This window comes from Calidris pugnax, unplaced genomic scaffold (assembly GCF_001431845.1).
Source record: "Calidris pugnax isolate Ruff unplaced genomic scaffold, ASM143184v1 scaffold353, whole genome shotgun sequence".
Taxonomy (NCBI): Eukaryota; Metazoa; Chordata; class Aves; order Charadriiformes; family Scolopacidae; genus Calidris; species Calidris pugnax.
The window spans coordinates 1-19,338 of record NW_015091065.1 but is presented as its reverse complement, the minus strand read 5'-3'; the positions used below and the strand labels follow the sequence as shown (position 1 = coordinate 19,338).

The window sequence follows — 19,338 nt, the reverse complement described above, 5'->3', positions numbered from 1 at the left end:
AGAAATGAGCCGTCCATCCCCCTTCTCCTGTGGCAACATCAAGGATGTTAATACGGGATTGGGGTCTGCTAAAGAGGAACATGGAGCCAGTGGTCTCTTCAAGCTGAGAGGGGTTTCCTGCCCAGCTCCTGGGTATAAAATTCCAGGTCAGACAGGCCTGTGCACAGATCTTTGCCCAAGGCTGTGCAACCCATGGGATTGAAACCTCTCTCCTGATGGAACCCAGCTCTCCACAAAGGCAAGTCCCCAGGCCCCGCTCCCAAAGCCTGGCAGCCCCAGCCCCGTCCCCCACACGGGCCCAGCTCCCACTCACCCAACAGCAGCAAGGCGACGGTGGGGAGATGGGCCATGGGCGCCCAACTGCCCGCACCCGACGGCCCCTTCCCCATCCCTGGCTGGCCGGAGCTGGCAGGCTCTGCTTTCGCAGCAGCTGAGGCAGCGCCACAAGAGGTGTCCGCTCTGGGCGTTGCTGCGCCTGGGAACAACCCACGGGTGGCCGCAGGCGCTTCCCCACACAGAGGAGACACCAAGTCTCTTGGCGGTCCTCTGCTGAGCCCTGCGCATCCTCTGGGGCTTTTCTTCCTGCCTCTCCTGGCTCCTTCTGGTGGCTGTGGGGTGGCTGAGTGTCCTGAGCTCCTCTTTGCCCATGGGATGTGAGGGGCTCTCAACAAGCAGCCTCTTCTGCTCTTTGTGCCTTGGAACGACCCACAGCTGAGATCAGTTTCCCCATGGGTCCTCTTCCACCCAGCTCCAAATCTCTCCATGAGGGTTTTTTGCAGGTGGAGCCATTGCAGAGCAGGCATGATGGCCAGTAAAGTGGGTGGAGCAGGACTCTGATGGTGGCTTCTCTGTCTTCTTGAGGAGAGATTTAGGCACCAGGAGTGGCTGTCTTCATCCAGGGAGATGAACAGCAGCACCTGAGAAGTCACAATGAATTGTGGTGAACAAGCTCTTAGCTGCCCACTGGAAATGGTCATGTGTGTCTGCCCTGGAGAAGAGAGATGGAAATGTGAGAGCCTTCTTCCAATTGAGATGCATCAGGAAGGAAATGCTAGGCTGAAACATGAGTGCAGAAAGATGCTCGTGACTTTTTTTGGCATCTTCTGCATATCAGATTGTCAGGACTTCATTGTAGACAACAGTGGATCCTGCTGTGAAGTATGGTCTCACCTGAACACCTCAGTATCATCTCAGTTCAGCCCAGCCACTGCTCCTGGCTGCAGCTGCTGGGCCTCGGGTGACCTGGCTCTAAAAAAAGCCCTCCCTGTCCCACAGCAGCTCTCTCAGCAGCGAGGTAGTGGCCTCCTGCTCGCTCTGCAGCCTCACAAGGCGACCACGCGACCGCTTGGCCAGACCACTCCTCTGTGCGCGCAGCAGGGGCTCTGCTCTTGAGAAAGGACATTTCCCTCCCGCTCCCCAACATCAACCCAACCCCTCCTTCACCAAGAGCCGTGTCCCCCCCAGGCTTTGCTGGGCTTGAGCTGGCCTTGGAGCAGAACTCAAACCAGCAGCAGCAGCAGCTGCAAATCTCCAAGGCAGGGGCCAAAAACCATTTGGGGAGGGCAGGGGCTGGAGGGCTGGGAACTGGACCAGCTCTTCCCATGGCCATGACCCCAGCTGGCTCTGGTCCCCACTGGGTCATGAAGAAGACAGGCTGCATCTTTCCCCCCCTCGTTAGGAAGGCATTTTCAGCACAGCCTGGGCCATTCTGCAGTGACAGCACCCAAATTACAACATCTCAAGCACCAAGCCACTGTGGACACCCTGCCTGGATGAGATGCAGGTGGAGGTGGTTGCATCTCTCGCCCATACCATACCATCCTCTTGTGCTTCTCTGCTGGTGAAGGAGGCCTCAGCAGGATTTGTTGTGCCTTCAAAGCTCCCTGACCTACACCACCCCCCTCCCCAGGGCCTTTGCTGAAGCCCTGCGTGCCATAGCTCTGCTGGAACTGATGGTCCTTGGGGCTTTCACTCTGTGCAAGAGCTCTCCCCTTGCTCTCCTTCTGTGGCTTGGTTTTGTCAATAACAGCACTGCTATGCCCTCTGGACAGACACAATGACAGTGGCTTTTCTCACAGCCAAGATTCTGCTTCTCTGAGTCCCCCCAGTGCGTGCAGGAACCTCCAAGATGAAGGCAAGAGGCCTCACCTCCAGCCCTGTGTCCCAGCTTCTGGCCGTGAGGTTGGCTCCCACCCTCCTTCCCACCTTTCCTGACCATGGAGTTGTGCTGCCTTGTGCTTCCCAGCCAAGGTGTTCCCCTCCTGCCTGCACCCCAGCCTTTCCCCTGAGCTCCCCAGAATACACCAAGGGCCCAGAGTCCAGAATCAGGAGTTTCCCATCAGGGAGAGACTTGGCTCCAGGGCCAGTGTTGGGAGGCCCTGGGGTGGGAGGCTTGAGACTTCACAGGGGGAAGGTTGAGCTTGGGTGGCACATTTTGAGCTTCTGATGTCAACAGCCCATCAACATCTGTCCCACTTCTGGACAATCCGACTCCTTTCTCATGTGTGAGGGTTTCAGCCCAGTTCCTGTGCCCCACAGATGGGTGGGTGTAGGGTGCAGAGAGCCAGGAACGACTGCCCCTTGGAGCTGAGCATGGGGAGATGGGCTGAGTCATTGTCAAGTGGTCACATTTCCAGGACACATCTGTCAGGGTGATGGCAGCAGGGAGGGAAACCCTGGGGTCAGTGGGCGTAGGGGATGGCAGCTCTTTCCCAGCACTCGTGGCCCCACCAGCCAGGACTAAAGCAGCTCTTCCAGCGCCCTTTAGAAAAATCACTCAAAGACAGAGGAGAAACATCAAGTGTCCACAGCCGAACAAATCCTTTATAATTCACCTCCCACAAACGCTCTGCCAACACACGCGCCTCTGCACCGGCCACTGCAACAAGATGCCCAGTGCCCCGGGAACTGGCCTTGGCTACCAGCACCTCCTCGGGAAATGGGAAGTGTTGGAGGGATGCAGGACCTTGAGAGCATCACTCTTTGAGGCTGGAGCCACCCAACCATCCCCTGTGGCCTCCTGGGATGCAGGGATGGACCTGGAATGGAGACGTTGCTGTCTGGGAGCAGGAGGGGCATCTGTGGGGGTTAAAGGCAGCTGGGTGGGTGTGAGATTCAAGGGTCCTTCCTCAGGGGACAGAGCAGGGGCTGAGCAAAAGAGAGCAGAGCGATGGTAGGACATCCCTTGGGCATGATCCCCTCAGTGACCAGACCCCAGCTGGGAGTGTGGGGGTGGTGTAACTCCCACCACCCTCATGATATGGGGACAGTGGGGAGCCCAGGGCAGTGAGGACATCAGATGACACTGGGGACAGGGACATCGGCAGGCTGGCCATCAGGAGTGGCAGAGGGGCTGCATCTCTCCAGGATGAGGGTGATGATGGGGGCAGACGTCAGGAGGAGCAGGCTGAGCGTAGAGCGCAGGATCCAGACCCAGAGGGGCATGACTGGTGCTGGAAGAGAGGAGGGTCACAGGCATGGACAAGGAATATCCAGGAGGAAGGAGATGCTGGGAAGGGCTCCCAAGCAATGACTCACCTCTGGTTGGGAGAAAAGTTCCTGGTGAAGGGACGCTGTCTGTCAGAGAAATGCAGAGCTTGTCAGTGTCCCTGCCCTGTGATGGGACCATCCCAGACACCAAGCACATCCCCCAGCTCATTTCTCAAGTCACTGGACATCTGCAGGACCACCCAGCTCATGCCTATCTCCCCACTTTCCCTGATGCCAGCCCCTGTAGGTAGAGGGGACACCTTGGAGCATCCCTGGCTCAGCCCAGGCTCCTTCAGCAGCCCCAGCCCTGGCTTTCTGATCCTGGGCACTGCTGAATCCCGTGTCTGGAGGAGAGGTGTGGGATGGAGGGAGAGGGATACTCCCTGGAAGGGGATCTGTCTGAAGTGGATCCATTTAGTGGAGGAAAGACACTCACACCAGGAGAAGACACACTCGTCCATGTGGACTAGTAGAAAAAGGGACAGGGTGGGAGTCTCCAACTCTCCCAGGTACTGCACAGACCAAGCACCTGTGGGCACCCCCTCCCCCACCATCTCTCAACCCTGGGGATCAATCAATCCCTGCATTGTACAGCTGTAGCTCTGGCTTAGATCTGGCACCACCACTGTGCCCTTGGTTTGATGGTGGAACAGGAGAGGAGCAGGATGCTCCCTGTGACTGGGAGGAAATAGCCCAGATGCAAAGTCTGAGCTGAGCATCCCAAATGCCCAAGGAAACACCATGGTGTACGAGGAGGATCCCATTCTTAAGTAGTGTCATTAGGACTCTGGAGTGGAGCCTGCCCGTGCCCAGTGCCACCTCTCACCTGTGACAGCCAGGTTCCATGGTGTGCTGAGGGCAGAGCTCACCCAGCTGCTCCCCTTCTTGTGCTGGTACCCACACGTGTATATCCTTGCGCTCTCCAGGGTGACGTCCAGCGGCATGAAATAGCTCATCTGCCCCCATTGGGCTTTCAGGCTGTTCTTCTCCACCCGATTCTTGCAGAAGACAATTCTTGTGGCTGGAACCTGGCGTACAATGGAGCAGTGGAACGGTTGAACCCTCCTGAGTGGTGGAGGTTTTCAGGAAGAGGTCAGGAGCTGGGCTATCACCTGGAGACTTGGCACAGGGATGGTATGTGCCAGCGTTACCTCAGTGTCTTCCTCAATGGATCACACATGGGGAATCATCTCCCTCTCTCCTCCTACATCCACCTCCGCCTCCCTTGTCTGTCCCATCCCTGTGCTCACCATCCCCTGGGGAGCTGCAGATGTCCATGGTGGTCACACTGACACCTGCAGCATGGGGCAGAGAGGGCTTTGGTTAGAGGGGTTGTGACCCAGCTCACCCATGTGCCCCTGCCCAGGTTCCCACTGCTGAGTCCTTGCTGGGGGAGCACCTTCCCACCCAAGTATCTCCATCCTGCACCTCCTTCGACTCCTCCCGTCACAAAACTCATAGGTGGTTTGCCTGGTTCTGCTGTTCCAGGTGGATGCCCCTGGCTCTCTGAAGCACTCCAGCATCTGCTCAGTCTCTCCCTGTGATCCAAACGCTCCCTTTAGGCTTTGGAGAAATGTGTCCTTTGCTGAGAGGTGCCCCGTGGCTGGAGGAAGCCATGGTCTCCCTGCCCTCAGCCCAGCAGCTCTGCCCCTCAGTGCTGCACGGCTGCTCCCCACAGCCTGTCCCCATCCTCCCCTCTGCCCAGGACGGGCCCTCTCCTGGCCCTCGGGGGCAGCATCCTCCCTGCAAAGCCCTCCTGCCCTTTCTCCCTGACTCTTCTTCACCCTTTGCTAACTGCTCCTCTTGGATGTTTTTCAGTCTGGATGGAAGTGATTCTGCTGGAGGAAACCCAGGCAGGGTCGAAAATTGCAACAGACCTCTGGGGGTGTTCATCAAGGGTCCCAGGTGGGCAGAGGTCTCCTAAAGCTTGCACCAGGTCTGCAGAGGAGATGTTCGGAGCTGTCAACAAGTCTGAAATCCTGGATGAGAGCTGTTCTTTTCAGATGATCCCTGACTCAGCATTGCTTGCATGGAAAGGTGATTCTCCCTGATGAGACATCACCAGCAGTGTGTCCTTGTGGCCAAGAAGGCCAATGGCATCCTGGGGTGCATTCCAAAGAGTTTTACCAGCAGGTAGAGGGAGGTCATCCTCCTCCTCTCCTCCACCCTGGTGAGGCCACATCTGGAGTGCTGTGTCCAGTTCTGGGACACCCCGTTCAAGAAGGATAGGGAACTGCTGGAGAGAGAGTCCAGCGGAGGCTACAAAGATGATGAGGGACTGGAGCATCTCCTTGATGAGGAAAGGCTGAGAGCCCTGAGGCTGGAGAAGACCAGACCAAGAGGGGATCCTATCAAAGCTTCTAAATATCTGAAAGATGGGTGTAAAGAGGATGGCGTCAGGCTCTTCTCAGTGGTGCCCAGGACCTGATGATCTCCAGAGGCCACTTCCAATCTCTACCATTCTCTGATTGTGTGGAAACATTTAGGAGACAAGTGGAGACACAGCTTTGCTGCAGATCTTGCACACCTTGGAGCTGCAGATCATGCACACATGTGTCACAGAGGGGCCATGGGAGTCCAGGTCTGCAGGGGCACCCTGTGGCAGTTGCAGTGGGAGAAGAAATCCAGACTTGGTGCAGTCTGTGTCCATCCCTGGAGCACGAAATGGAGAGGGGTCAGAGCCCAGTTGCAAATGAGTTATTGCCCAGCAGAGATGAACAGAGAGCAAAAGGGGTGGTGTAAATTGGAGTATAGACAGTGTTCAAAACAACTACCATCAAAACTTGAAAGCAATTCCGGGAGCTTTCATCAGAAACAGCCTTGACTTTGTGTGTCTTCAGCAAGTGCAGAGATCTCCCATCTGACAACTAATGCTACGCGGCTGGTTTAGAGCACTTCCTCGCAAGTTGTGACATCGTACATCCTTTATCTCAAGGTAAAATAGCTGCTTATTAATAGTTTGAGTTCAGAGGCCAAGATTATTCATGGTTAGTAATTGTTCTTGTGATGTTTAACAACTAAATTAGCATTAGAGCGGGCTTCCCTAATCTGTCTACAAGGTATCTCAAGATGGAATAGCAAACCGTTTTTACATCCTGGGTATATGAACACACCGTGACTTTATTTTCCTTTCTCTAGGCATCTCTCATTGCATCCTGCTCAGTTTCCCATTTTATTGAAAAGCTTAAATTTCAGAACTGAGCTCTATCTGCACCCCTCTTCTAACTTGCTTAATTGTATACCTCTCTATTTTGGGCTCTCAGTCTGCACAAGTACAGCTGGAACTCGGTTTCAGCTCGCATCATCTTAACCAACTTTATGGCATGACATTGATTTTGGCAATAATGCAATGGCAAGAGTCAATGGCTTCTCATTTTTATTTCCCTTCTGTCTTTACCCTGTACCAATAAGGGGAAAAAAAAACAACAAACAAACCAACCACAAACAAGCAAAAAAAAAAAACCCAACGAGACACAATTTAGGTTGGAAGGTACCTTTAGAGGTTGTCTACTCCAATGCTCTGATCAAAGCAGGTCTAGTAAGATGAGGATGCTTGAGCCTTGAACTCCTCCAAGGATGGAATTTCCTCAACTTGTTTATTTGTCATCCTTATGGTAAAAAAACAACTTCCTTTCATTTTATCAGAAAGTCTCATGTTGCACTTGTGCCTGTTGCCTCTTACCCAAGCAAGGTGTATCTCCAAGAAGATGTCATAGGGACAGAAAAATATAGGAAAGACATTGAGCTCCACACTGAATTGGAGATCCCTGAATCTTACAGACTGTTACCCAGGGAGGTGGTGGTGTCGCCATCCTTGAAACTCTTCAAAAGCCAAGGTCCTGGGCAATGGGCTCCAGGTGGCCCTGCCCGAGCATGGGGGGTGGACCAGATGACCTCTGGAAGTCCCTTCCAGCCTCAGTTAGTCTCTGCTTCTATGACTCTGTACAGAGCATGTGACTTCTGAAACCACAGCTTTCAAAGTCTAGAAAGTCAGATTGTAGCTGTCTATGTAGCCAATTGCCCTGTATGTTTTAATTTTCAGTTCCTCTGTGCTGTTTAATCACTTGCAAACATGGTGCTAGTGTTTAAGAAGATGGGCTGGTACATAGTATTATATTTTCTTTTTATTATGTTATTATTACTATTTCATTAGTTTAGTTTCCTTTCAACTCATAAGTCTCTCTCCCTCTCATTTTCTCTCCTCTCCTCTGAAGGCAGATGCTCTCCCTTCTCTGAAGGGGAGAGAGGTCAAAGGGAGCATCTGCTGCTCATGGCAGTGGCCAGCCCAGCCCAAACCATGCCATCACAATGAGGCAACAAGCAGGCAACTTTATCACGTCCTGTATCCCTGACTAAACTGGAGTTGAAAAGCCTGGCTTCAAGGTAGGCAGCCTCCCCTGAATGATCCAGTCCTGGACAAGGAGGTTTCTAGTGGCACTGGGGTTGTCTGTGGGCATCCACGAGACCTGCCTAGGTCTGATGGGCATGACACAAAGCTTACAGAAGACATGCAGGTTTCTGCAGCAGCCAAATATTGTCCCTGAAGCAGGAATAGCTGTAAAGCAAGGACAGGAGAATGAAAAGATCTCAGCCAAACCAAACACCACGGGATTTTTCAGCTTTGTATTAGCAAAGCAGAGGGAGTGGATGTCCACTGCCGGCAGCAATGAGTGTCTCTGCTGTATGGAACTGGAGATCCCTCTGCTTTGCAAAGCACCAGTGAAGTTGGTCTTGGGGAACTGGAAGGACTCACTGTTCCAGTTGCCCCTCTTCTTCTGGTTTTTCAGGGGAGCTGTGAGAGGCAGCTCCCCTGAAAGGAGCAGAGTTGTCCGTGGGTCACCTGTAACACTAGAGGATGTGGTGCTTTCTTGGCGAGGACATCGTATACTGGGTGCAGAGAAGAGGAGGAGAGCAACCTTGGTTGCTCACCATGGCCAGGAAGCTCTGCTCTGAGACAGGAGACGGCAAGGAACAGTGTTTATCACCTGAAGGCTGATGTCTTGGAGGATTTCCCTTTCACATCCTCATGCCCCTGGTTCAGGAAATTCCAGCAAGCCCTTCTGCTGTTTTCCTTTGATTCCCACCAAACCAAGCCTGAGGACTGACAAGGAGAGCAAGGCTGAGCAAAGTTTGTACCAAATGGAACTGCATTCCTTGAGGACCCTTGCCACAAGGACCTGAGACTGCCTGTCCCTCTGTCCTGACACCACCGAGAACAAAATGGGGCCACCAGCTGGAGTTTCAGGCACACACAATTGAATAGGGAGATTTCCAGAGAGGAAAGAAATGCAGAAGACAAGCTGATAACTGATGCAGGGTCGAGACGTGAGGGTGGTGCCCAAAGAAGGAACCACCCAAAGCGATGCTGCAAGTACTTGGTGTGGCCATGGCAGAGCTCCAGGAGTGCCTGTGTGCCCAGTGCTCTGCACTTCTTCATCTTCCATAATATTTTGGAAAATGTTTTGGAGTTGAGAAGCTAGTTCTGCCTGCAGCTCCCCCTGCACTATCTCATCCTTCTTTGTTTTAATAAAGTTTTCTACTTCTTTCTCTAGTTGGATGTTCATGTGTTTCATCTCACAATTTTTTAGAAATACAGTCTTTTCCTTGTAACTGCACCAAAATGAAAAAAATGGTGTAAATGAAATAAATGCCAACACTTAATGAGGTGGAAAACAATACAAAAACCTAAAGAGGAAGCAGCTTAAGTGGTCACTATTGACAGAACCCTTTAAAATTTCATTGTGCTGCTGGAAAGACGGGAACTTTCACATTTTCCCAATGACTGAGATGTATTTCCTAACTTAGACGTACTCAGTTATCTTTGCTATGATGGGATTTTGTAATGATATTGTAAGTCCACCCTTAACACATGAGCCACTCAGCCAGTTTCTCTGATATTGACCTACAGATAATTTTGGGCAACTCTTTTTTCAGAGTAAATCTCAAGATTTCAGAACTGAAGCAGGAGAGGTTCTGGCTGTATGAAAGAAAGAGGTCCATCAGGCAGGACCAGAACCCTGGGAACTGTTTCACCAGTGAAACTGTGCAGTCACTGCAAGAGACAGAGGCAGAAGAAAAGTCACATCTTGGCCTCTTGACTGTGTCTTTCCATTCTGTAGGCTTGTTGTTTCTGACCACAAGACTAAAAAAAAGTCTCCGTAAGTTGACAGGGCTCTCTGAGGTGTGTTTTGCTCAAAGCCAAACCAGAGACCACGTCGTTCCCTTTCAGGAAGCCCTGCTTGCAAGCTGCTGAGCAGAGCACACCCTCGCTTCTGTGGTTTCCCCCCCTCGCACACCGCCTGCACAAACACAGCCAAGAAGACAGGAAACATCTGCAAGGTGCTCCCCCCACCAGCCTCCCTCTGCCCCAAGGCAATTGCTGCCCTGGGAGACTGTTTCACAGACTAGTTCAGGCTGGAGCTCATCTGCTCCAACCCCACTGCACAGGGAGGGCCAATTGGAGCCGCTTGCCCAGGATCATGGAAGCCCAATAAAACTACCTACACGAAAAATACAGTTTTGAGTACGCATCTGTCAATCACAGATTCTGGAAGACATCAACTAATCCCCATCATCCCTCGGAGCTCGGTCTGCTCTCACCTCAGAAAGATGAGGGTGAAAGTGATGAACTGACTGGACGTGGGTCTGCTTGGACCTGAGGAGCTTTGGCTCACACATTTCACAAGGTCATCGTGGCAAGAAATTTCTGTGTCTGTAAAACCCTGATGCCTCAATTTTCTGCTGAACCTCTCACCTTCCTGGAAATCTACCCAGTAAGGGCTGGAGCGTGGTCTTAGAGGGGCCAGAGCACGGTTTGGAAGAGAAATGTAATTTCATTGGAACATGCTTATCCTAAGGGAAGTTTCCAAAGGCTTGATGTGTTTAATTGCTCTAAATGGGCCTTGGGAAACTCACTTGGCTGACAGTTCCTGCTCCAAAGTGCCTGCAGGTCAACTAAGCAGCTGAAAGAAATGTTCTGGAAAATTAACATGAAAATCACCTTCATCTCGACTGTCTGTGAAAACATGGGTGTGGGACATCTCATGTGGAGGAGACCTGGACACTTCTGGGGGTGCATGGAGTGACAGCCCAGGACATCTCTACTGCCACCAGTGGTTTGCATGTGAGCAGCTGAGTCAAGCACCCAATGTCCAATAAAAAGAGGATAAGAGGGTTATAATTAAAACATCTTAACTTTTTCACTTTTGGGGTAAACCACACTTAGATTTCTGATTTTTCTCCTCTCCCATGGTGTTCCCCATACCAGCTGTGACTGGGACAGAGGAAAGACTCTGGTTATTGCTAGTGGCAGCAGAGTGACTTTTCTCTTGAAACACAGAAATTATTCCAGCTGGTCTAGGATGAGAGCTGTTTGGCACCCTGTGATGTTCAGTCCTCTCCCTTGACAGAAAGATCAGATCTCACAGTCTGGAGAAGTTACACCAATGAGAAAATAAGTCATGCAAACCACAACTCTTCCCATGATACAAGCTCATAAAGCTGTGGGTAATTGTCACAGCCCTCTAACTCCCCCTCTGAGACACTTGCTGTAAAACCTGTGAGACCCGAGCAGGATGTTCATTGATGGCCAGAGTAGCCAGGAATGTCCACCAACCCTCTCAAAACTCCCACAAAGTGGATGGAACCTTCATTTGACCTAATGCCTGTACATCCCCCAAAGGGGTACAGCCAGAAGAACCCAAAGGGGTCTGTCCATCCTCACATGTGTCCCCAGATGTCCCATGTTGCACAGCAGGGTGGGAAGGACAGTTCAGAGCCATGGGACAAGGAAAAATAGAAATAATCTCCCTGGGAGACTGCTCTGTGGTGGCTTCATTGTCAGCATTTGCACTTGTGTCTGCATCGTGCTGGGCAGAACTGGGGTTGGCTCCTGATATGGGGACCTGCACTTGCATTTGTGCTACAGAGAAATAGCTACTTCTTTTTTTTTCGCTCCTCCAGATGGGAAGAAGAGGCACCCTCAGAGGGAGTACCTCACGGGAAAAAGCAAGCAATGCATTTCTGGGTATCAGGCATCTCTAGTAAGACTGGCTCATACATCAAACAGCACCAGCTAAATGCAGCCAAAGCCATGGGGAGCCACAAACACCTGCATTTGCCTTTCAGGGAAACTTTGGAATATGGGAATCTAAGGCAATCAGGGCAAGAAAGATTTGGGACACCCTTCATCAGCATTTTAAATGTTACCCACAGGTCCCAGATGGTGAAAGTCAGCACAACATCCCAGCACTCGGAACACAAGGAAAAACATTGTTTCCCATTTTATTGCCAAATTAATGAAGAGCAATATGGAGTAGAAACTCGTGGGAGTGGTAAAACCAAGGAAATGGTCTCTGCAGAAGCTGTGGGTGCATCTCCTTGGCCCAGGTTGATCGCTTCCCATGTCTCCCCTGGGGAGAGGATAGAGCCCGTGGCACTGCAAATGTCATGCCCAGGTGGGGTTTTTGGTCTTGTTGGATTTCCCAGTCCAGACTTGTCTGAATTCGCTCTGTCAGGGTTTGCATAGAGCAAAGCAGAGTTTTCACTGACCAGCTCTGCTGCTCTCTCCCTTCTCAAGTGTCTCACAGAATCAATGAGGTTTACTGCAGCTCAGCTCAGTTTTTCCTGTATTGTTTTGGAGCCAGAATGTGTTTGGAAAGTCCCAGTCAATGTTGTGGTTGATGGTGAGGGGTTTCCCCTCCTCTCCTGCCTCACCAAGGCCTGGCCTGAGGAAGGGGTACAGCTTGGTTGACCCTTCAAGGCCTTCAATGGAGATTTCCAGGATGCAGTCACAAGTCACAAGGTTGTAGAAGGAGAGTGTGCTCTGCTCTAAGTCCAGGTACAGCCCAAACGCTGGTATTTGGACACTGCTCCAGGACAGTATCTTGGCATTGGCCTCCTCAGGCCAGTACTCCCCACTCACCCTTCTCAGCGACCAGACCCCATTCTCAGGGAGATCCTCCCACCTCCTCTCGTTCAGTGTCCCCCTCACAGGCTCCGTCAGCACCCCCAGCTCCCAGTCCAGACCATCTCCCACCAGCACCTCCCAGTAGTGCTGCCCAGAGGCAAAGCCCTCCCTCCCCACCACGACGGGGAGCTGGCCCTCGGTGATGGGCCGCTGGGCAGGTGGCTTGTGCTGGACTGTTCTGCGGTCAGAGGACACAGCAAGCCCCGAGTGTTTCTGTGCTTCATCCAGGGTGATGGGCACTGGGGAGAGAGAGGAGGAGCCATTAGTGGCTACTGGGCAAGAGGGCCAGGAGCAGAGATCCTCATGAGAAGAGGCACCAGGTGCCTCCTAGAGAAAGCACTGGAAGGAGAGCTCCTGCTCCCAGCTCAGCCTGGAGACTAAGCCTGGCTTCTAGCCCGAGGCTGGTGCCTCTTTCCTCAGAAGCAAAGCAGGACAGCTTCATTCCCAAGCCTGCTGCTCCCAGCTCTGCCCTCTGAGACCTCGGCCATGGGTGTAGCGAGACCCAAGGGAGCATCCAGCCCATGTCCATGTGCCCCTGCTCAGCAGAGAGCAGTGTTTTGGGCAGCCTGTTGCAGAAGGATCAAAGGGGACTTGCTCCCAGTGCTCCTCTCATTTGTTTCCAGCCCTTCTGTCTGATTCCACCTCCACACACTTACCCATGTGGCTTCGAGCTCTTCTGAACACTGTTAAAAAAAATGGAAACCCAAATCAAAGGCAAATACGGTGTGTTCAAAGGCCCAAACACACATTCCGGGTCCATGTCCCTCCCACATTGGTGGCTCAGTGACCCCCTGTGCCTGAAGGGTGGTATCTCAGAAGCAATGGAGAAAGCCTTGTGTCCTGGCATCAGCTGGGCTGGTGGAGGGAGGACTGCTGTGTGGACATGTCAAAAGCGGAACTTTTTGTTGCTAGTCAGTGCTGAGCATGGCTTTCCCACATGTATGTGGTGCTCTCACCTCCAGGATGTGCATCACACACCCCCAGCTGACCCATGAGGAAAGCACAAACTTAGAGCCAAGCTCTCTGACCCTGCAGAACTCACTCTGCTGTGGGACAACCTGGGTCTCAGCTCATGCCCATCTGGAGTCCCTGATCTCTCCTCCAGCAGGAGCTCACCCAGGTTCCCCAGGGGGATGGGGCAGAAGGCCATGTCTGGGCTCTGCTTTGCGAGGACTGTGGGGTCCAGGGAAGACGCTGCTCCCAACCACAGACAGACTTGTGTGCAAAGAGGCAGAGGAAAGGAAGATGCCTTGACTTACCCACTTCTCTGCTTAGTGCATCTGAAACAGAAACAGGGAGTGTTATGGGCTGCGGTTTGGTCAGTGAGAGGACACTGCCACTGCTGGATCCAGACAGATACCCGGGGAGAAGAATGATGACCCCAGAGCAGGAGAACTGGTCACCATCCATCCCTAACTCCTGGGTACAGCATCAGAGACATCTCTGCATTGCCAAGGGCAGTGCAGTTCTGTCTCTGTTCCACAATGGCAACACCCCTCCCATTGCCCACTGGAAATGGTCTCTTACCAACTCGAAGCTTCAGGTCACGGTGTTCTGCAACAGAAATAGGAGAAAAACATCTTTTTTTTCCCTGTGGAGGATTAGAAGAAGGCATTTCAGATGTCCCTGCATCAGGTCTGCATGGAAGGAGGAAGGGACTGTGGGGTGATGTCCCTCCTGAGGGTGGTGCCCTGGGGGAGCCAGATCAGCCCATGGCCTCTCCATTTGTGTGAGGTGGGTGCTGCTGATGGCTGCAGGTGTGGATTTTGGTCTGCAGACACCTTGTCCTCCATTTCTCTCTTGGGACCAATTATGGGAATTAAAAGAGGATGTGTAGGAGAGGGCACCTTGGTGGAGAGCAAGGGTGATGCAGAGGAGTCACTGGGAGTGGGAGGAAAGTTACATGCTGATGGCTGCATGTGCTTCGGAAAACCCAAGTGGGACTTTCTCAAAACAGAAAGATTCCTTTTACTGTACCTCCATCCGTATGTTTCTTCTCAAGTTCTGTACAGGAAGGGAAAGAAGACAAGAGTCAGTTGGTGAGCAATGGCTTGGCATCCACACCACACCCCACAGGAATTCTGGAGGATCACAGCTGGTGGGAGGAAGGTGGTCATGGCCCTGACTGAGATCTGCCTTCAAGTAGTTTGGTCCTTTGGTCCTGGAGATGGATTGCTGGTGGGGTTACTCCTAAGTCCTCACCTGACACACACCCTGTCTCTTATGTCTCGCAATAATGCAAGGAAGAGGTGGGGAACTACCACATCCTTCCCTGAACAGTTGGCTTCCTGGGAAAAGGGCCCTGAGCTCTCCCCAGGGTCCTGCTCCTGCTGCTTGTGACAGATGAAAGGATGAGAGCAGAGGGGATTTGAAGCCACTTCATGAGGATGTCGGCAGGGGAAGGGACTGGCATCTTCCTCGGCTGGAGAGCCAAAGGAGCTCTCAGGAATGTGGCGTTTTTCAAATGTTGACAAACTCTTCAGCTCAGAGAAGAGGACAAGTGTCTCAGCTTTGCTCTGTGCCTGCAAGGAAAGCTCTCTCCAGCTGAAGGGGGGAAGGTGTTTGTGAGTAGGCACCAAAGTGGGTACTCAGAGAAAGAGATCTGCCTTACCTTGCTCCTGTAAACCCGTTTCTTCACTGGACTTTCTCTTAGAAGCCCTCTGTTTTGCTGTAACGTTCAAAGAACAGAGTGAAATAAGTTCTGAAGCACAAAGAAAATACCAGGAAGGGGATAGTGATGCCATGTGTGTATTGGATGGGAAAAAGCATCTGAATTCAGCCGGGACACGTCACAGCAAGTTGGATGGTCAAGGGGAGACACGTCATGCTGCGATGGGGCAGAAGATAAAAAGAACTTGTATTTGGCCCAACCCTATTGCATTGTATGAAGAAGATGAGCTCTTTGTCCAGATTTTGCCACCTTTTGTTTTTCTTCTTATATCACCAGCCTCAATACTGAGTGGCGTAAAAAATACTGGATGGAGTCAGGCTCTTTTCTGTTGTGCCTGGTGTCAGGAGAAGGGACCATGGGCATAAGCTGGAACACAGGAAGTTCCATCTGAACACACAGGAAAACTTCTTTCCTGTGAGGGTGGCAGAGCCACAGAAAAAGCTGTCCAGAGAGGATTTGGAGTCCTTCCCTGGAGATATTCCAAACCCGCCTGCATGCATTCCTGTCCAACCTGCTCAGGGTGACACTGCCTTTGGCAGCGGATTTGGGCTAGATGATCTCCAAAGGTTCCTTCCAACCCCTACAGTTCTGTGATTCTGTAACCACTTTAAATCTCGCCATTCATGTTACATCATCCATCTCCATTCCCCACCTTGAACCCTGTCTGCTCTGAACTCTCCAGGGTGACGGGATTGGGTCGGGGAAGCTGAGGCAGAGGCCACTTTATGCAGTGGTGGGACTGTGACCACGCTGATCCCTGAGTGCAGACCTCCCGCAGGACTCGGGTCATATCTCCCACCCTGCGTGGGTATGTCCACCCCCACAAGTGCCGAGCATGGGGTGGAAGGAGGTCTGAGCTCTTTGAGTTCAGGGCCTCTCTCTCTCACAGACAGGTTTCAGGGAGGCAGATAACAAAGGTCCCTTACCTCTAAAGACCAGAAAAGCACCAGCAGCCAATGTGAGAAGAAATAAAGTGAAGAGTATCCAGAAGGCAGGGACCCATGGAGACGCACGTGGAAAAACAGCACCTGTGAACAGAAAATATCCGAGTGTCCTCTGGCAAGATACAATCATTTCCCAGAAGTTGTGTACCCACCCAAAGAGTTCCTCTAGAGATGAATGGAGAACTAATCACAGTCCTGCACTTTCGAGCAGAGCTGCCTTCTCTAGGGATGGGTATCTAGGGCAGGAAGGACCCTTTGCATTTCTCACTGACACCCTGCAATTACTCATGATGGTCTGAGATCCATCTAGCTGGGCTGGAGAGCTATTGTGTTCCCTGTCACTGGAAAGGCCCTTTCAGGGCTTCTAGGATCAAGAACGGACAGCAAAGACTTCTCAGGATGATGTGACTCACTTGAGAGGTAGACAGTAGTTTTCTTCTCGGTCTGCACCAGGGGGTTCAGGATTTGACAGGTGACTTTTCCCACTTCCTCTCCTGTAACCACCACTCGACTCAGCACACTGAAGAATTGGTGGCTGTCCTTATTTATTTCAGTGTCCGGATTCAGGCTGTGCTTATTCTGAGAAACCCACCGGACAGTAGGTTTGGGGAACCATCCATGTGATCTGCAGGCGAGCTCAAGCCCGTGCCCTTGGGGGCCCAGTATCTCAATGAAAACTTCACCGGTACCTGAAAGGTGAGAGAGTTTGTTATTGGGAGAAATGCGTTTCAATGAAAGCAGCTCTACCTTGGATTCATAGGTCTTGCTTAATCCAGAGTTTGCTCCAATGTCCTGCCAGTTTCTCTCAGTCCTTAACCTGATCTTTAAAACGGTCTTTCTGAGATTCCATACTCTATCTGCCATATATGCCAACTTTTCTTTGGCTCATTAAAAGTCACTTCTGTGGGATGGATTTCCCTCTCAGCTCCCCGCTATTTCTTGGAACAGGCAGACAGAAGACATGTGGCTTTATATCTTTTCTTTTAGTATGAATCTGTAGGAGCCTTGTCCAAGTTTGAGGAGGTGGAAAGCAGAGAACAGCACAGTAAAGCTCACTCAGCTTGTTTCCTGGCACCTTCCTAGCTCAGGCTGGCACTAAAGGGTTGCTGCATGGGGACCAAAGCTGCTCCCCTGTGGGATGCACCACATACATAGCTACGTCAGACTCTGAGTCTGAGCTGGATTTCCTAGGAATTTTTCCCAGTCAATGGGCACCGGCTGGTTTTTTGTCTCTCCTATCCCAAAAACTGGTCTAATCTCCTTTGGATAAGAGGATGATGTTTTCCCATCAGTGAGTCCATGCTAACCAGTTCCTCCTGATGTTATAGATACCTATGCACAAATGATGCCTACTGTCCAGGTGAACTGGCAGGGCAGAACATCTCCTTAACCAGCTGGGAAGTCACTAGAGTGAAGACAGAGCACCATTCACATCACTACATCACTCAGGTATCCTGAGTACTTTTATGTCTCTCAGGTGGCCTTACACCTACCCAGCAGTGACTGTTGCAGCTAGTCAGCCACACACACACCACAACAGGGGCTAGGGATGAAGCCTGAAGGACATCTTTTGGCATGGCAACTCACCCCAGTCTCTTAGCAGCTTTAAGCAAGCTGTTCCTACAAGCTCCATTTCACTGTTCCATGCTACTGCCTTTGAACATGCATGTTGAAATCCCTTAGAACATGCATGTAGAAATCCAGACCCCATCTCTCCCAGAAGATTCAAATTTTAAACTCCTTCCTTGCCTAAAACCACCATGAACCTCATGGAGCTGGTCAGATTGCCAGTTCCCCGGATTCCCTCCTGGGTGGTGACACATGGGTTGAATTTTTCTTGGCTCCTTAGAGACTTCTCAGTGACTTAGAATTAAAGTATCCCATCTGATCAAAAGGCAGGTGCCATCTGGCACACTGGCTGATGTGAGTGGGGAGGTGACATGTTGGGTCCTATGGGTGGGGCATCAGCTGGGGGACAGTGCACTTCCAGATAACTTCTTTCCCTCTGTAAAAACTTCACCCCTACACCCCCTAGCCCATGAGAGATCCAACCTGCAATGCTGAGCACGGTGGCCGCATCAGCGCTCCAGTCCCTGGACTTTACGAGGCAGCCGTATGTTCCTTCATCTGCTGGCTGGACGTTCTTCAATGTTAGGGACACATTGCCGGTGGCAAATCCATCTGCTGTCAATGATGTCCGCCCAGGGTATTTCTGTGTTGATTTGCCATCAAACGGACTGTATATGTGGATGTCCTCTATACGCCCATCTGTGATCTTCTTCCATTGCACTTCAATGTTCTCCAGTGGCTTTGTGGAAGAGATGTGGCACGGAAGGATTGTGTCCTGGCCAACAATTCCCATTACATTCTTGGGAGAGGTGACCTCAAAATTTTCTGTGGAAACCAAGCTTGGGTGAGCATTTGGCTGAAATCAGTGAGGAAAAGTGCCAGCTTGAAGGACACAAAGGACTGGGATGACCATTTCTCCCCAATCCAGAGAAAGGGGAGAAAATTGAAAGTTGCAAATATTCACTAATGACATTGGTCCCTTCTGTTACTGCACTTTCAGGTCATGAGACAATAGATCATGAGAGAAAGATCCCAAACAATGGAAAGAAATGAAAAAAAAAACAAAACCCAAAAGGAGATGTTTTGGGGAAACTGTTGGTTCAGAAAAACTTAGAAAAGCATAATTAATGGTTTGATGAAAATAGTTAATGTGTTTTTCTTCAGTTTCTATAAAAGTTTCTTTAGGTTTTATAACAGATATATAAATGAAGTTTTTGTTTGGAGCATTCATTCACTCACTTTCTCCTTTTGTTCTTTTCTTGCTGGCAAAATGAGGGCAGGGAAAATTGGAAAGCCCAAAGTGATGGAAGAGGGGAAGAAACTAGGGTGATAGAAATAGTATAGGATGAGATTATCTGGGGGAGAGGGGCAAAAAAAAAAGTTTAAAAGAATGTACAGAGACATTTCATCCAGCTTCCCAGCCTGCCTTGCCCCTTTCCAACCCTGTGTCATCCTCAGTGGGGCAGCTGTGCTGATGCAAACTGTTTGTGCAGCAGGGAAATGCTATGGGCCCTGTGCAGGGGTAAATGTGGCAGAGCTCCCTTGGGTTGGGGCTTCTAATTTCCACCAAGGGATGGAAACTTGGGCTGGAAAGGGGTGGATTTCCCAAGAGCAGAGAGGCAGGGCAGCTCTAGCTCTTTTGGTTAAAATGAGACTTTTTCAGAAGACCATGACCCTCAGCTTGAGCACTTCTTATC

At 51.2% G+C, this 19,338-nt stretch overlaps 2 protein-coding genes across 2 annotated transcripts; both read right to left on the bottom strand.

Moving 5' to 3' along the window:
• Window positions 1–12,079: 12,079 nt before the first annotated feature.
• On the bottom strand, window positions 12,080–14,017 carry LOC106896725 (E3 ubiquitin-protein ligase TRIM39-like). Its single transcript, XM_014956917.1, has 3 exons — window positions 13,717–14,017; window positions 13,114–13,140; window positions 12,080–12,696 (listed from the first exon to the last, which is right to left on the bottom strand). Exons 1-3 carry the CDS (start codon window positions 13,865–13,867, stop codon window positions 12,080–12,082), a joined length of 795 nt encoding a protein of 264 aa, XP_014812403.1. The 5' UTR covers window positions 13,868–14,017.
• Window positions 14,018–14,358: 341 nt separating this feature from the next.
• LOC106896727 (butyrophilin-like protein 9) lies at window positions 14,359–18,463 on the bottom strand. Its single transcript, XM_014956920.1, has 5 exons — window positions 18,125–18,463; window positions 16,486–16,761; window positions 16,055–16,156; window positions 15,069–15,125; window positions 14,359–14,461 (listed from the first exon to the last, which is right to left on the bottom strand). Exons 1-5 carry the CDS (start codon window positions 18,432–18,434, stop codon window positions 14,406–14,408), a joined length of 801 nt encoding a protein of 266 aa, XP_014812406.1. The 5' UTR covers window positions 18,435–18,463; the 3' UTR covers window positions 14,359–14,405.
• Between the last annotated feature and the right edge of the window lie 875 nt (window positions 18,464–19,338).

Bases quoted from the DNA above. Each gene is read 5' to 3' on its own strand.
- LOC106896725 (XM_014956917.1), bottom strand. From the start codon at position 13,867: ATGGATGGTGACCAGTTCTCCTGCTCTGGGGTCATCATTCTTCTCCCC. The intron at 13,141-13,716 runs GTAAGTCAAGGC...TTTTTTTAACAG, and splicing joins TGCACTAAGCAGAGAAGTGG to TGTTCAGAAGAGCTCGAAGC. The intron at 12,697-13,113 runs GTAAGTGTGTGG...CTCTCTCCCCAG, and splicing joins AAGAGCTCGAAGCCACATGG to TGCCCATCACCCTGGATGAA.
- LOC106896727 (XM_014956920.1), bottom strand. From the start codon at position 18,434: ATGGGAATTGTTGGCCAGGACACAATCCTTCCGTGCCACATCTCTTCC. The intron at 16,157-16,485 runs GTGAGTCACATC...TTCTGTTCACAG, and splicing joins AACTACTGTCTACCTCTCAA to GTGCTGTTTTTCCACGTGCG. The intron at 15,126-16,054 runs GTAAGGGACCTT...TGAACGTTACAG, and splicing joins TGCTTTTCTGGTCTTTAGAG to CAAAACAGAGGGCTTCTAAG.